The sequence below is a fragment of the Xiphophorus hellerii genome, chromosome 10, assembly GCF_003331165.1.
Source record: "Xiphophorus hellerii strain 12219 chromosome 10, Xiphophorus_hellerii-4.1, whole genome shotgun sequence".
Taxonomy (NCBI): domain Eukaryota; kingdom Metazoa; phylum Chordata; class Actinopteri; order Cyprinodontiformes; family Poeciliidae; genus Xiphophorus; species Xiphophorus hellerii.
In genome coordinates this window covers 2777892-2792535 of record NC_045681.1, presented here as the reverse complement: position 1 = coordinate 2792535, position 14644 = coordinate 2777892, and the positions used below count along the sequence as shown (strand labels likewise).

Here is a 14644-nt window from a genome sequence, read left to right as displayed (position 1 = left end):
TGCATGCACTTTCTCTTTTCTCCCAGCTCTTTCCCATCAAAAATCTGATTTTCAGCCTCATCCTCTCTCCTCTTTTTCTTTTCTCACCTTTCTCTCTTCCTCTTTAAGCTCCCCCCCCCTCTCTCTCTCTCACACACACACACACACACACACACACACACACACGGCTCAGTGCAGTGCAGTGCAGTGCATGGGAAAAGTGGAATAATTGTGCATCGCCTGGATCTCGGTGCGGTCGGAGGGGGCTGCAGCAGTTTGTGTAGAGCAGCACAGGCTGATTGAGGAGATCTAACATTAGTACGGACACCACACTCTCGGGAGGCAATTAATGTACACACACACACACCCCTGTTCACCCACACACCCCCCTTCACACACACACACAGAGCTCTGCACCAACACGTCACAGAGGTATTCTGGAGGAAGGTGGGGAACAGATCCCCAGTTCCCCTCTTTTTCTCTGTTTTTTTTAAATATTGAAGCTCTTGTCTACGGTGGCCCAGTAGGAACACCGCCTCCCGCTTTAGCTGCGGTTAGAACTGAGATGCTGAATGTGGAGGACTGTCCTGACAGTTGGAGGGAATCAGATCTCATCATCTCTGTGGTGTCAACAAGCAGCCATGCGGATTCTGACTCACGCCACCTGTTTTCCTGGTTTCTCCCTTTTCCACGATCCTCGGTGCTGCAAACTACTTTGCTCCCCTCTGCACCTCCTCCTCCCCCCACCTCCCCTCCCCTCTCCTCTAAACCCCCCTCCTTTTCTTCCTCCAGCTCATCATCATGTGAATTCATGTGAAACCTGCTGGTGTTGCTGTGCAATTCCAATAATGTTGATAATCCAGATCTACATATTTCTCCCCCTTTTGTCGCTAAAAAACATTTTTCTGCCCTTTTCTCTCCCCGCAGACTCCTCAGACTCCTCCTCCCTCCTCCTCCTCCTCCCGTCGGTTTCTCGCATCCTCTCCCTCCTCCCCCCCCCCCCCCCCCCACCCGGTGCTCTATGCTCAGTTCGGTGTGTGTATCCTCTTTCAAAGGGCGCAAGGGTGGGAACAAGTCGTCCAACAAAGCATGTTACAGCGCAGACATGACTTGTCCGTCGGAAAGCGAGAAAATCGTGATAAACTGCGGGGGGGTGCGGCATGAGACGTACCGGAGCACCCTGAAGACGCTGCCCGGGACCCGCCTGTCGTGGCTCACCGAGCCGGACGCCTTCAGCAACTTCGACTACGACCCCAAATTGGACGAGTTCTTCTTCGACCGCCACCCGTCGGTCTTCTCCTTCATCCTCAACTACTACCGCACCGGGAAGTTGCACTGTCCCAACGATGTGTGCGGTCCGCTGTTCGAGGAGGAGCTGGCCTTCTGGGGCATCGACGAGACGGACGTGGAGGCGTGCTGCTGGATGAACTACCGGCAGCACCGGGACGCGGAGGAGGCGCTGGACAGCTTCGAGACCCCGGAGCCGGAGGCGCCGGACGACGACCCGGCTCTGGGCGGCGCGGACGGGGACCTGAGGAGGCTGTGTCTGCAGGAGGACGCGCGGAGAGCGGGCTGGTGGAAGACCTGGCAGCCCCGAATATGGGCTCTGTTCGAGGACCCGTACTCCTCCAAATACGCCCGGGTGAGTTCCTCAGGTCTCCCGCCTTGCTCCTCTGCACGGTTGTCGCATGTTTCCAAGAATTCGCGTGAAAACTTTGTTTAAAAATCTTCCATTAAGCTTAATTAGCGCGAAAACAAGCCGTCGATATTAACTACAGGTCACTAACTGCTTGCATGTAATCTCTGGCAGGATTAAGTGGCGGTTGCCTGTATTGACTTACTGATGTTTAATAATTAATGCTGATAACTTGAGGAAAAAATGGAAAAGGGTTTGTCAGCCTCATAGTGTCTCCCTCCCCGCAATTCGCCTACGAACAAGTAAAGCGCAGAAGGACAACCGAAGACGTTTTGTGTGACTCAAAGCAGACCTTATAAATATGTATTAAGTGAAGAAATGCGGTTTGAAAAAGATGGCGAAGATTTTTAGGACGTTAACTAACGTCTAAAAGTGTCTGAAAGGAAACCAGTTTAAGTATTTCCACCGATACAGAAACGTAATTGAATGAAATATTGAAATAACTACATGAATATGTTTATTAATATTTAAAAGTGGTTGAAAATATATCTGAATAAATCTAATTATGTAGAAATGAAGCTAAAAGTGAAAGGTGCCTGAAAAGACAATGTCAGCATAAAGACATCTGTTGACTTCAATGGGGTTTTAAACTGAAACATTAACATTAATATGTATAAATGTGGTCTAAACGTGCAAATAAAAAATATTTATATGTATGGACTGAAGTTTAAATGTGACTAAAATGTGAAAACACCAACAATCCTGACATGGACCTTCGCCTCATCGCGGTTCACTTTTAGCCAAGTCAGTGATTCGCGTTTGTTTTTGTAAAGCATGTCAGAAATATTCAAGAAAATTCAGCTTTGAAAGTTGAAATACTTTGGTGCAATGGTACTAAACACGTGTTCATTCTCCTGGTGACCGATTGGCTGAAGTAGGGGAAACCATCAGATGGTTTCCACCGTGTGTATTAATGCATATTCAGATATATTTGGTGTTTCAACTTTTAAAACAGGCTGTTACTTTAGACAGGATGGGAAGTATTTAGTCATTTGCAGGTGGTTGTGATTCCTAAATGTAGTTGACTTATAGCTGTGTATTGATGTAAAGATAAAGCCAAAAAGTACCAGGTTACATCTTCCTATTGGTTTTTGAAATGTGTTTGTACATAAGGTCGCCTCATGAGTCCTATGGATAAAAGGTAGCAGGTGGAAAGACGTCTACATGAACAAAGACGTCGGTTTAGTTGGTTTTCGTTGTTCAGGCTAAATTGAAAAAATACGTTGGTTGATTAAAGTCCAGTTTTCAATGCTTGTCTTGGGGCAAAATGAAGCCGGGCACCTTTAAAAACCATAAATAAATTATACATTTTGGCTTTTCTGCAAGGCGGTCTTCATCCATCTTTGGGATACTTGGGATTGGTAGCCTGCAACTAGTTGATATAACTGCTGATGTGGTTAAAAAGTAATGATTTAAAGTGAAATATTGTTAGTTGGTGGAATAGTTCCAGCCCCTTTGTTCAGCAGGTTTGATGTATTTACAGCTCTGGAGAAAATGAAGAGCCCAGTGAAAACCTCCTGGTTCTTCCACCAAATACTGATTTCTGAGTTAAAACATTAGTGTTGTTGTTTCTAAATGATTTTGAACTTGTTTTCTTTGCGTTATTTGAGGTCTGAAAGTCCTGCATCTTTTCATTATCTTGACCATTTCTCATTTTCTGCAAATAAATACAAAATTTTTGCTTGGAATTTCAGAGACATGTTGTCAGTAGTTTATAGAATAAAAGAACAACGTTCATTTTACGCAAACATATAAATATAAAAAGTAAAATCAGAGAAACTGATGACTTTGCAGTAGTTTCCTGAATTTTTTCCAGAGCTGTATATATGGATGTAACGCATCATCCTTCAAACCCTTCCTTTATGAAGTTACTGTAGCATAGTTGGTAAAAATGTTCATGATTCCTTTACTTTTATCCTTAATATACTCTGCTGTGTTTCTGTTTTAACATTTTCTCCTGAATGCTGCAGGGTTTTTTTCTGGTTTCCTCTGGTTTTGTCAGATTTTCTCTGGTTTATCTCTGGTTTTCCTATGGTTTTGTCAGGTTTTTTCTGGTTTTTCTCTGGTTTTCTCTGGTTTCCTCTGGTTTTGTCAGGTTTTCTCTGGTTTTTCTCTGGTTTCCTCTGGTTTTCTTCTGGTTTTTCTTTGATTTTTCTCAGTTTTTCCTCTGGTTTTCTGTCCATTATGCCCAACTTACTGGGAAAATATTTCCTGCTTTCAGGCAAACTCCTGCTGAAATCCCTCCTAAATGCTCTTGTTTTAAGACATACAGGTGGAGAAGTAACAAGTCTCCCTGACTTATTTTGATCTGCGCCGGTTCTTTTATTCTGAGCTTTCTGTTGCAAACAAATCCAGCTGTTTGATCAGAGCTGCTGCTTTCTGTTTTTAAATTTAGAGTCACCCTCTTGTTGCATTCAATTTCTTTTCCTTTTACTTCAATTTAATGTGTAAAGACAGTGCAGCAGAACCAGCCGGATTTCTGCATTTATTGATTTAAAATGAGGTGAAAATAACCAAACTGCAAATTCAGCATAACTGCACAGTCAAGAAAAACATCAGTATCTCTGTATTTGTTTAAAACAAAGGTGCATAACATGATCCATTCACTTTAACTTGAAAAAGAAAAGCAGGAAATACTTTTACTGCTGTCAAAATACTAAAATATTGAGTGTTACAACTGTAGCGAGGCTTTCTGTAACGTTTAAATGTTATTTTGTTTAACAGACTTAAACAAAACTTTATTCAGTAACAGAGTTTAACTACAGCTGATATTTGTTGGTTAGCTTGCATCATATTCAAAGGAAATGTTTGAAGAAAGCTTTCCTAGTTTTGAAAGGTAAATTTTTTAAAACCTTGGTTTAACTGGATACCAGTAACAGCCCTCATGCCTGATCTGTAATCCCAGTTTAGGAGACGGATCTGCGACGCAGACGTCCATTTACACGTTTTCAGACGCAGACATGACTTCAGTTCTCAGCCAAAATGGTGGAAACTATTGAGCTGTTGTTGTCTGGGTTAAACCACCCAATCCGTCAGACTGGACCTGGACTCAGACAGGAAGTGGTTCTGTTTAACCCCCGATGGGATCGATTCCTCACCACGTCCAGCAATCCCACACCATGATTTTTATGATAAAGAAATAAAATCACGAGAACAAAAGTCTTAAATTACGAGAATAAAGTATTATTCTACTTCCTTCTCATAACTTTGTTTTTTAATCGTCTGCCAGTGGTGAGAACTGAATCCCATCGGCGGTAAAACAGAATCACTTCCTGTCTGAGTCCAGGTCCAGTTTGACGTCGTCTAACTCAGCGGCGTCAAACTCATTTTCGTTTTGGGCCAAATCAACATCATGAAAGCTCTTAAAGGGCCGGTTGTGCCAGAATGTATTGATAAAACCTGATCACAAGCTGTTAAAATATCAATTAATTCTTAAAATGAAATAATAATATTGATAATATTTTCAGTCCCTCCAGGATTTTGTGATACTTTTTGTGATTTTGTGGTGCTAATTTGGAAATATTTGCAATATTTGCTCTTATTTTTGACAGTAAATGTGACGTTTTATTCCTCGCTGTACAGATCCTGGACAATAACGTGACATTAATTAAAGCTGAGGCAGCTGTTTAGTACAAGTAAGGAAGTTTTTGGTAATTTTTGAGAAAAATTTGCAATAAAATCCCAAATATGTATTAGCTTGAGTTTGACACGTGATCTAATATCATCATCTATGGTGATAATAATTAGTCATTCAAAGATAGAAATCTGCTAATTCTCAGTTTGTTTTGGTTTTTATCAACGATCAGCAGGTCAAATACTGAAAGAAAGTCTCATTTATTAAATTGCATAAAAACAAAAACATTCCAACTACTTTGGCGCGGGACTCAGTTGTGCTGCATTTTAGTCAAATTTGAATAAATGTGTCCTTGGAATAAAAAAAACTAAAAAATCTTGAGGCCCAGAAATCGGTTTCAGTCAGGAAAAGTCGGATTGGTGCGTTTTTACTCCAATGTCCAATGGGATGAAAACAGCTTCCTGGTTTGGACTTTAATATGAAAATATCTGATCTGATTCACGTCACTCCATCAGCTCCATGTTGGCTGCAGGACGTGGCGTTGTGGCAGCGCTGTGGGGTTACGGGGAGTGCAGAGCAGGTAGTGGGTGGAACTGATTTGGACTGAGCTGGTTCCGTTTCTGGGTGCATTTAGCCCCGTTTCACTGCGTCCTTCCATGTATGTCACACAGTGAAGTGACCCCAATCAGGCTTCGTCCTCACTGCTCCTCCGTCACGCTATGTGAAGAGATGCAACCTTTTTTTATTCTCTTATGATGGAAACTTAATGTAAAGGGGAAAAAAAAAACCCCAAGGTGATTCAGGCAGAAAAAAAAATGAAATCCCGACGTGGAAATGCACCAAAGGCAGATGAGAGAGGAAGAAGGAGCTGAGAGCAAACATAAAGAAAGATGGGGGTGGCGCTGGTGGGGCGGCTTTACTCAAATGATTTCTATGTGGGGGGGTGGAGGGTTGTTTGCATGGCTGTGATGTAATGCAGCAGTAATCAATGTTCTGATCGGAGCGATCCACCCGTGGGTTTAGCTTTTCTGTTTCACTCTCTCCTTCCTAATTTCACCTTCACCGCTCATGAGGGCGTGAGGCTCACGCGCAAAATTCACCGTAGTAGTGCACACATGTAGAAGCATATATACACACAAGCTGGTGTCTGTGCTGGCTTTTCTGCTGCAGTAGACACGAGAGAAAGAGAGGGAGAGAGCTGGAGGAAGAGGGAAAAAGAGGCGGAGGGGGCATGAAACGGGAAATGGAGAAGGGGAGAAAAAGGACTTAAGCAGGAGCCTGAGAGGGGTACAGACAGGAGGAGAGGCGATGGGGTTGGGGGTGGGGTCCTTCTCTTCTCTTAACATCTTCGATTATCGGTGAAGGCTTGAGCCATCCAATCTTCCCCCCTCTGCCTGCTAATCGATTGATGTTTCATTGACTATCTGCTCTTTTTGCCTCCGAATGTGAGCGGCTCATTCTGGACTTGTAGAAAGTAAGGCAGCTGTTTAATGGAGGCGTCTCGGCTGCGTCGGATTCTCTTTGAACCCGGTTGGTTTGGACCTTACAGTGAAAACAGGAATCCATGTAGATCTTGACCTTGGTTCATTCATAGACATTATTTAGTCTTTTTGAACCGTTGCTGCATTGCTCTCAGTTGAATTTCTTTGTGTATCTATTGACCACACAACTGGAAAACTGGAGTTACAGAATGGGCCTGTCACAATAAGCAATAAATCAATTAATCACTAGGGATACTCCGATCAGGTTTTTTGCTGCCGATTCCAATACCGATCAGCCATAAGGCCGATCTCTGACTGTCACCGATTTTTGACAATCGCCTGGATTGGCTGTTAATCTTTTGCTGCAGGTATAAATGATTGTGATCTGGCGAAATTAAAAAGAGATCTGGCAATAAATTCACCTAATTTAGGCGTAAACATGCAAAATACTTGCAGGCTCAATACAGCAGCTATTCAGTCAAAAGGACGACTCGTTTATCGCAATAACATCTGGAACAATTTATCGTGACAGGCCTGCTACGGAAATAAATTTGCTCAATAGAAAGACGCCAGTTTTGAAAAACCTAAAAAATTTTTTTTTCTCCGAAGAGTTTTTGCGGCGCCAGTGGCTCGTATTTTTTCCACAGTAGGCAGACAGGAAGGAGGGTGAGGAGAGAGGACATGTGGCGAAGGTCGTCGGGACCGGGAGTCGAACCCGCGACGTCCGCGTCGAGGTCTAAGGCCTCCAAACGTGGGGCGCGCCAACCCACTGCGCCACCACAGCACGCCCCTAAAAACCTAAAATTTTTTGATAAATATTTTAGTGAAATGGTTTTTCAGCTGTATTGAAAATATAGTATTTCACAAAACCGCAATGGAAACACTTTTTTTTGCACCACTAGTCATGTGATCAACAACTAGATGTTACTACTGGTGGAAAAGACAAAGAAGACAACAGGAAGTGGTAGGAAGATGATGGCGCAGCGTTTTTTTTAATAGGTTATCGCATTAAAAAACGTATTCATGTGATTTTAATAGCGTTTCTTATTTAATGGAAACACTGCAAATACAAAATTGTGTTTTTTCGACAAAGTTTTGTAACGAAAACGCAGCTTGCAACTCCATTTGATTTGGTTTCTAAAGATGCCGTTTTAACCCTTTGCAGTTCATTTCGTGCGTTTTTTTACTTGAGTTCTTAGTGTTTCTATTTTTGTTATTTTTTTTCAAGAAAAACACAAAAAGAGAAAAAAATTTTTCAAACTATCTACCCATTTTTTGGGTGAATATTTTCCAAAGTTTGGGAGAATCAAAATCTGGCAGTAACACTTTTTAGTTTTTGTGTAAAGCTGTAAAAATGTATTAAAAGGGGATTTCACTTTTGCCAACCTATCCATGTAAATTGGGAATTTAACATCATGTATGAGAACATATTTTCACCTGGAGCAAGAATGTCTAGAGTGCGGCCGGATGTCTGTTTGTGGCAGGAGGAGATAGGCATTTAGAGAAAGTGTTTCAGGGGGAAATATTCACTGATGCGAGGCTTTTGAAAAAAGATGCATGCGGTGGCTTTTACTCAAAAGGCCCTTCGGTGAACCCATTCATTAAAATTAGCTTTACAGCTTTACCCTGTTCTTCTCAGTGAGAGTAAAGAAGCATCCCAACAGGAAATAAATAATAAAAAAAAACATCCTAGGAGACAGTGTGTGGTTGTTTGTATAGTTTTCATAGATTCACACAGCAATTTTCTATAAAAATCTTTGTTAATTTCAGTCAGTATTGTGTGTTTAGTTCATTATGAGCTTCATCGCCTCTGCTTAGGATGTTGCCTCTGGATAATCGAAAAATAACTGATATATACAAAAAGAAAATGTCCAAATATGCAAAGGCACAGGAAAATTAATATATTAAAAAAATGTTGATGAAAATTGTGCCCCTTATGCAAAATCTGACCAAATTTTTTTCAGCAGAAATAATCTTCAGAGCAATAATCTGCTGATATTTTAGCCGGTTGGGATTTTTCTTTTCAGTCGTTTTGTTCGATCTGTCATTAATTTGTTGTTTTAGGAACAGACATGCATAACAGCTTCATCAGAAAGTCAAACTGATCAGAAGTTCATATTTTAAATGATCTTTTCCATCAGCAGCTTTAGCATTGGTAACGGTAAACATCAGATTATCTCTAGATCTCTTCTAAATCCAGCGATTTCCATAAAAAAACAGGAGAAATTTGATGTGATAAGTTAATATTTCCTGGTTTTGTGTCTATTCAGTACTTTGCAATTGAAGGTCTGTAAGGTTGAAAATAGTTCCCCTTTAATCAGGTTCATATATATTTTGTGTTTCCTCTGATTGCATTTTAAACACCCACTGAAACAAACAAATTGCTCACTTTTAGTCGTCTTCTTCCAGAAGTAAAAGCTTTCAAACTGTGTTTTGGTGCGTTCAGTGGTTAAAAGAAAATCTGATTTCTGTGTTTACGGTCACCAGTTCAGTTTAGTCGAATCTGAAAATCAACCAGTTCTCATCTCAACCATGTTAGGCTGCTAAAAATTTCAATTTAATTATTTTTTCCTTACTTACGTCTTTGTTTTGTATCTATTTTTCTGAAATTCCTACTTTAGGATTTTGTTTTTTTATATTTTTAGTAAAAATAAAATAAGATAAAACGGCTCCTGTGTATTTTAATGTAAGGAACTGGCATTTTAGGACCTTTATATGTGGGTTTTAATTGTATAAACAGTAATATGATCTACTAAAAACGCTGTTCACATGAGGATATGAATGAAAACGTTTGTTCACACCTGGATAGGATCCGGACCCGGCCGTCCCGTTTATTCTGCAGGTTCAGCTCCGTTTTGGTCACTTCCAGAAGGGCACAGTAGAAATCAGCTGACAAAGCGTCATCTGTAGCTCAGCATGTTCCACAGACGGCGACCCGTTTGGCCCTTCTAGAACCGGACACCGTGTGCCTCGTTTCTGGTGGAGCGGTGCGGCGCGGCGTCCAGAACCCACGTTCTCCCTGAAGGTCGTGTCTCGACGGCTCGATCGTTGGCCGTTCTTTTTCCACTGTATTCAGCGTTTCGAGTTACACAGCTGAAAATACACCAAACGGATCACGATGCCTCCAGAACCAAACCAGAAATTTGGTTACCAAAGCCTGAAGTCACAGAAAAGTTAAAGATTTTACCTCCATCACTGATAAAAATAAATTATGCTTTTAATTAAAACAAGAATCTTGGTGGAAACAAATGGCATAAACAATCTTCTTGGTAACACTTTAATTGAAGAGGTTTGCATGAGACTGACATAACTCTGTCAGCACGACACACGAACATGAAGGAGTCTGCATGAATGTTTACGACGTTTATGAAGTGTCATTCGGTAAATAACGACACTTTTAAAGCAAAGTTTACTCTTTTAATTGACTTTTAATGTACGTTTTAATGCAACTTTGCATAAAAATGTAATTATGTACCAGTTAAATTCACTTTTAAAGCATATTCATGAAGACTCCTTCATGTTCATGGCAGGTTGTTATGTCGTGTTTATGACAATGTGATGTCAGTCTTACCCCTTCAAATAAAGTGTTACCATATTATTTTGTAAACATTTCTTTTTTTTATTTTACTTTGTCTCTGATTGTTTGGAGTAATCCATGGCATTTTGTTTCCATTGGAGTCTGAATATCATGCTATCTGTTAGTCACTCTTCAAAATGGAAAACAGGGTGTAAAGCTTTCAAATTAAAAGCTTGTTGTCAGCAGCGATGCCAATAGTTACATGACCTTTGCCTTTATCATCCAAATAAATGTAATCAGTTGTTTGCTTCAACAGAGTATTTTTCTGCTTGGATTTATGAAATTTGTACCTCATTTTGTCATCTGGAATGAGTTTAGTCATTTTAAATTGAACATATTTAAAAATCTCCGCTCTTCTGTTAAAGCGGAGATTCAGATTCAACTTCTGTTCTGTTAGAAACGGCTTCTGATACTTGCTTTGTTTTTAACTTTGGATGGATGGATTTTTACTTTAACTTAGCTGCTCTACCATTACTGAACTATGTTGGTTTAAAATTGACAAAATGCAGCCAGAACCATCAAAATCTAAAACAGGTCTGCCACATTTTTAATTAATCCACAAGAAAAAATGTGTCCCTTTAAAGACGCAGCATCGAAATTCGACTGTTAGCAGTGCATCCGCATTGTTTCCATTGGAACGCGACCCTGCCGAAAGGCCTATTTCCCACTTCCATTCCGGCTCCTCTCCCTGTGGGCCGACTCTGAAAATAGCAATGAAAGGAAAAGGAGGCCTTAATTTCATTCTCCGGTGGCAAATCTGTTCCTCCATTACTGCTGAGAGGATGAGACTTGGTGCTTGTATCGTGCGTCTATAGATGGCACTTGCCCAATGCCAAATATGCCTTGCCAAAAAAAGAGAAACAGTATTCCTTGATGCTCAGAGAGTTGATAAAGATAAATAGTTTTCCTGGAGCAGCAGGGGTGTGGCGCTTTGTCAACTTGGCATTCCTGTGTCCGCTGTTGGTAAATATACCTCGTTCTGTTTCATTTTTCCCTGACAAGGTTTTGTTCCACAGGCCGTCTCTTGTTGTGTTGGCATCCTGGGAAGTCGCTGTCCCTCTGTTTGCTGCTTTGTAATCTGAGCACTCTCTGTTGGCCATACTTAACTGGACAGAGGCTCGATGTCTCATAACAAGGACGGACACGAGATTTTGTGTTGAATAAGCGAGAACTGCCTTGAGGGGAAAGAAACCGGAGCGTGGTTTTACAGAATGCAGAGTCAGAGTTCGATTTGTTTAGATAGGATTACATAAGACGGCAAATCAAGGCTTTGAAACACTTTTTGTGTTAATTTGGTTCTTTATCTTTCTGTATTTTCTTTACCTGAGTTTGAAAATGTTCAAAGGCCTTAAAAGATGTTTTGGTACAATCTGCAGAACATTTTTAATACTTATTGGCCCAGATACAACAGCACCATGATAATGAACCATCATGATTCGGCCTATTGACCCTTTGGAGCTACGTCACAAAACCATTTGAGGCGCCATGATGGACGCCGGAAATGAGGGATGGGAGTATTGAACAGAGAGACTGAAATTGTTGTCCTCAGTTGTTTTTGCCAGTTTAAAGGAGCTCACTGGTTGTTTTGGTCCTTCGTGGCGGAGTGGGCGGAGTTCTGGATAGAGTGACGTCTCGCGCAAAGGGTCAATAAACTCTCATTGAACATAAAGAGAGTCGCCATACACCAGATAATACCTCAGACAATCTGCATTCTGGCTAACTTTGAGGTTTCAATTTGAGTGAAAATGAAAGTAATTAGCCACAGATGTTAGCGCTAGCATTAGCACAGTTGATTAACTCGGAGGCTGCAGTGCATTATTTTTTGTTTTAACCAATGCTTTGCACATTTCTATTCTTTATTTTACTCTATTAATGGCAAACTTAGTGAGCGTTTTCAAGCACTACAACAAAATGACCGACTCTTTGGCTTACAGTAGTGAATCAGTTCACAGCCTGAGCACAGCTCTATTCTCTTTGTTCCGTGTCTCATGACTATAATGGAGCAGTCTATATGCCTCTCCTTCGTACTTGACATCCTGTGTAGCTGGTTTGATTGTACTAATTTATTGTAGCTAGTTTAAAGTCTCTCCATTTGTTGGTTTTTACCTTCTTGAGGACATGAACTGAAGCCAGATCAGTTGGTTTTACAGGAATTTAAATGAATAAAACCTAAGTTGTTGCTGTTATGTGTTGCAGGTTATTTGAGTAAGTGATCCTGCTGGACATTTGTCTTACAGACATCCGATGGATGCTGCTTCTCTCTATTTGAGGTAGAGGCTTTGTAAAAGCAGTACGGACTCTTCTCTTCATGTCCGGCCATGTTCCTCTTTCACTTCAGCCCATTTAGCGGCTGCCGGTTAAGTGCTGAGTCAGCACTCTGCAGCCCCGTGCAGACAGTCAATTAGTTGGACCTTGTGATAAACCCTGGACATTTTGCTCTTATGCTCTGGAATTAAAACCGATCCAGAACACTGGGCGTAGCAGAGACAGAGCCCACAGTGTGCCAGAACCGATTACGGCGGTGGGAGTCTGAATTTCCTAAATGGGGCAAGTCCTGCCGAACGACGCGAGGGAGCAGAGGTTTGCGAGCTATAATCAGAAAAACTGGCACATGCATTGGCACATGTATCTACAATCAGCGTTTGATGATCGAAACATTTTGTTTTAATTCTTTTCACAAAGTCAAGTTAGAAAGTTACCTCTTACCAAGCGGCTGCTGCAGTCTGATAAGAATTTCTGAATAGTCTTTCATTTCTAAATGTCCTCTTCTCTCTGACCCCTTTCAAGCATAACTCATTCCCCGTTAGCTTAGCCTTCCTCACCAACCCAAACACAGTTAAGTGTATCTGCCCATAAAGCATTTGGCTGAGCTTTCACACCTACACAACACTGATAAATCACTTCTTCTGACATTCCTCCTCATGTCTCCGTACAGACGGATGGCAAAGTCATGAAACACGAGCCGCTAACTGGGCCATAAACCAACACAATCAACTGTTGGCCCAATGGGCTGATTTCTACTTTAGATTATTTTGGGTTTGGTGAAACAGACTTAAAATGTTATCAGATAACCAGAGGAGGAAAATCTGAATTATTCAAATATTTATGCTATTTTTTACACTGTAAAACATTTGAAGGTGGTTTAACTTGAAAATGAAAGTCCACCTTAATGCTGCAATTTAAACCAAATAATTATTTCACAATATGCAAGAAAAAAAACTGTCCTCATCCAGTTAAAGAGACACATTTCTCTATTATTTTACTCACAATGTCAAGTTTAAATAACAACTTATTTTACTGTAGAATAATTTAAATTCTTGTTTCAAATCACATGAACCAAATTTCTGATCTGATGATGAATTTTATGAAACATCTCAATGAATTCAGCTCAGAAACATTTAGTGTGATCAGGACATTATCCTCAAGCTTTGCAAACTGTCAGCTGCATTAAAATGAACATTTGCCTTAATAACACAAGAGTCAGATCAATGTAACGCACTTCAGCTCAGGATACAAAAACACGCCGCTAAGCATTCTGGGAAATAGTTCCCACTCCTGTTTTTTTCTTCTTTCAGTTTTTTAAGTGCTAACCTAAAAACTCTAGTTTATTCAACTCTTAATAAAAAGTTTACACAACTTACTATCTTTCACAAACTCACACATTTAGGTTCAAATTCTAAAACTCACTAAATTTATTTGACTTAAAGAGAAGAAGATGGCAGACCTGGGGTCTAAAGAAGCAGCGGGTCGGATCATGTATGTGCTGTAGCCTGAGGCCTTGTGTTTACCTGCCTGTTACTAATGTCTGAACATGCCTGGCAGGCTTCGCGTCATGATGTAGCACTTAAACAGTCAGACTCGGTGAATTGCTCATTCTCTTGGCAAATGACATTGGATGGTGTTGCTGCGATGAGTCCTGTGTGACCATCTGCTTCCTGATCGTCCCTCCTGTCCCCGTCCAAGTGGAGGTGTACAAACACCACGGTTTCATACAAAACGCTGATTTAGAGGAATATCTGATGGCTTCATTCAAATTTTACACGTTGACTTTCAGAGTAGATTGTGGACAGTCACTTAAGCACACAGGGACAAAGACAAAAGGGGTTTGGAAAGGGAGGAGGCGTAGAAAGCAATCGGTCATCTCAGCTAATGGAATAGAAGCGACCGTCTCGGACAGAACAAGCAGGACAAGAGAGGACAGATGGAGAAAGGGATGATGACTGCAAAGAAAAGAAAACAAGGGACTTGCACATATAAGCTGCAGCGATCGGGACGGAACAATGTTCTGACAGGAAGGAAGGGACATGTGTACAGTTCAGTCACCTGCAGGCGGTCTT

At 41.0% G+C, this 14644-nt stretch overlaps 1 protein-coding gene across 7 annotated transcripts in view; it reads left to right on the top strand.

Moving 5' to 3' along the window:
* The window catches only part of LOC116727663 (potassium voltage-gated channel subfamily C member 1-like), a 77852-nt gene that overhangs the window by 11570 nt on the left and 51638 nt on the right, over positions 1 to 14644 (top strand). For 6 of the 7 annotated variants that reach the window (XM_032575241.1, XM_032575240.1, XM_032575243.1 and 3 more), the window contains exon 2: positions 907 to 1621. In XM_032575241.1, the coding sequence (XP_032431132.1) occupies positions 1001 to 1621 (621 nt within the window). In that variant the 5' untranslated portion in view covers positions 907 to 1000. The remainder of the gene's footprint in view (positions 1 to 906; positions 1622 to 14644) is intronic. The other variant, XM_032575239.1, reaches the window with a different exon arrangement.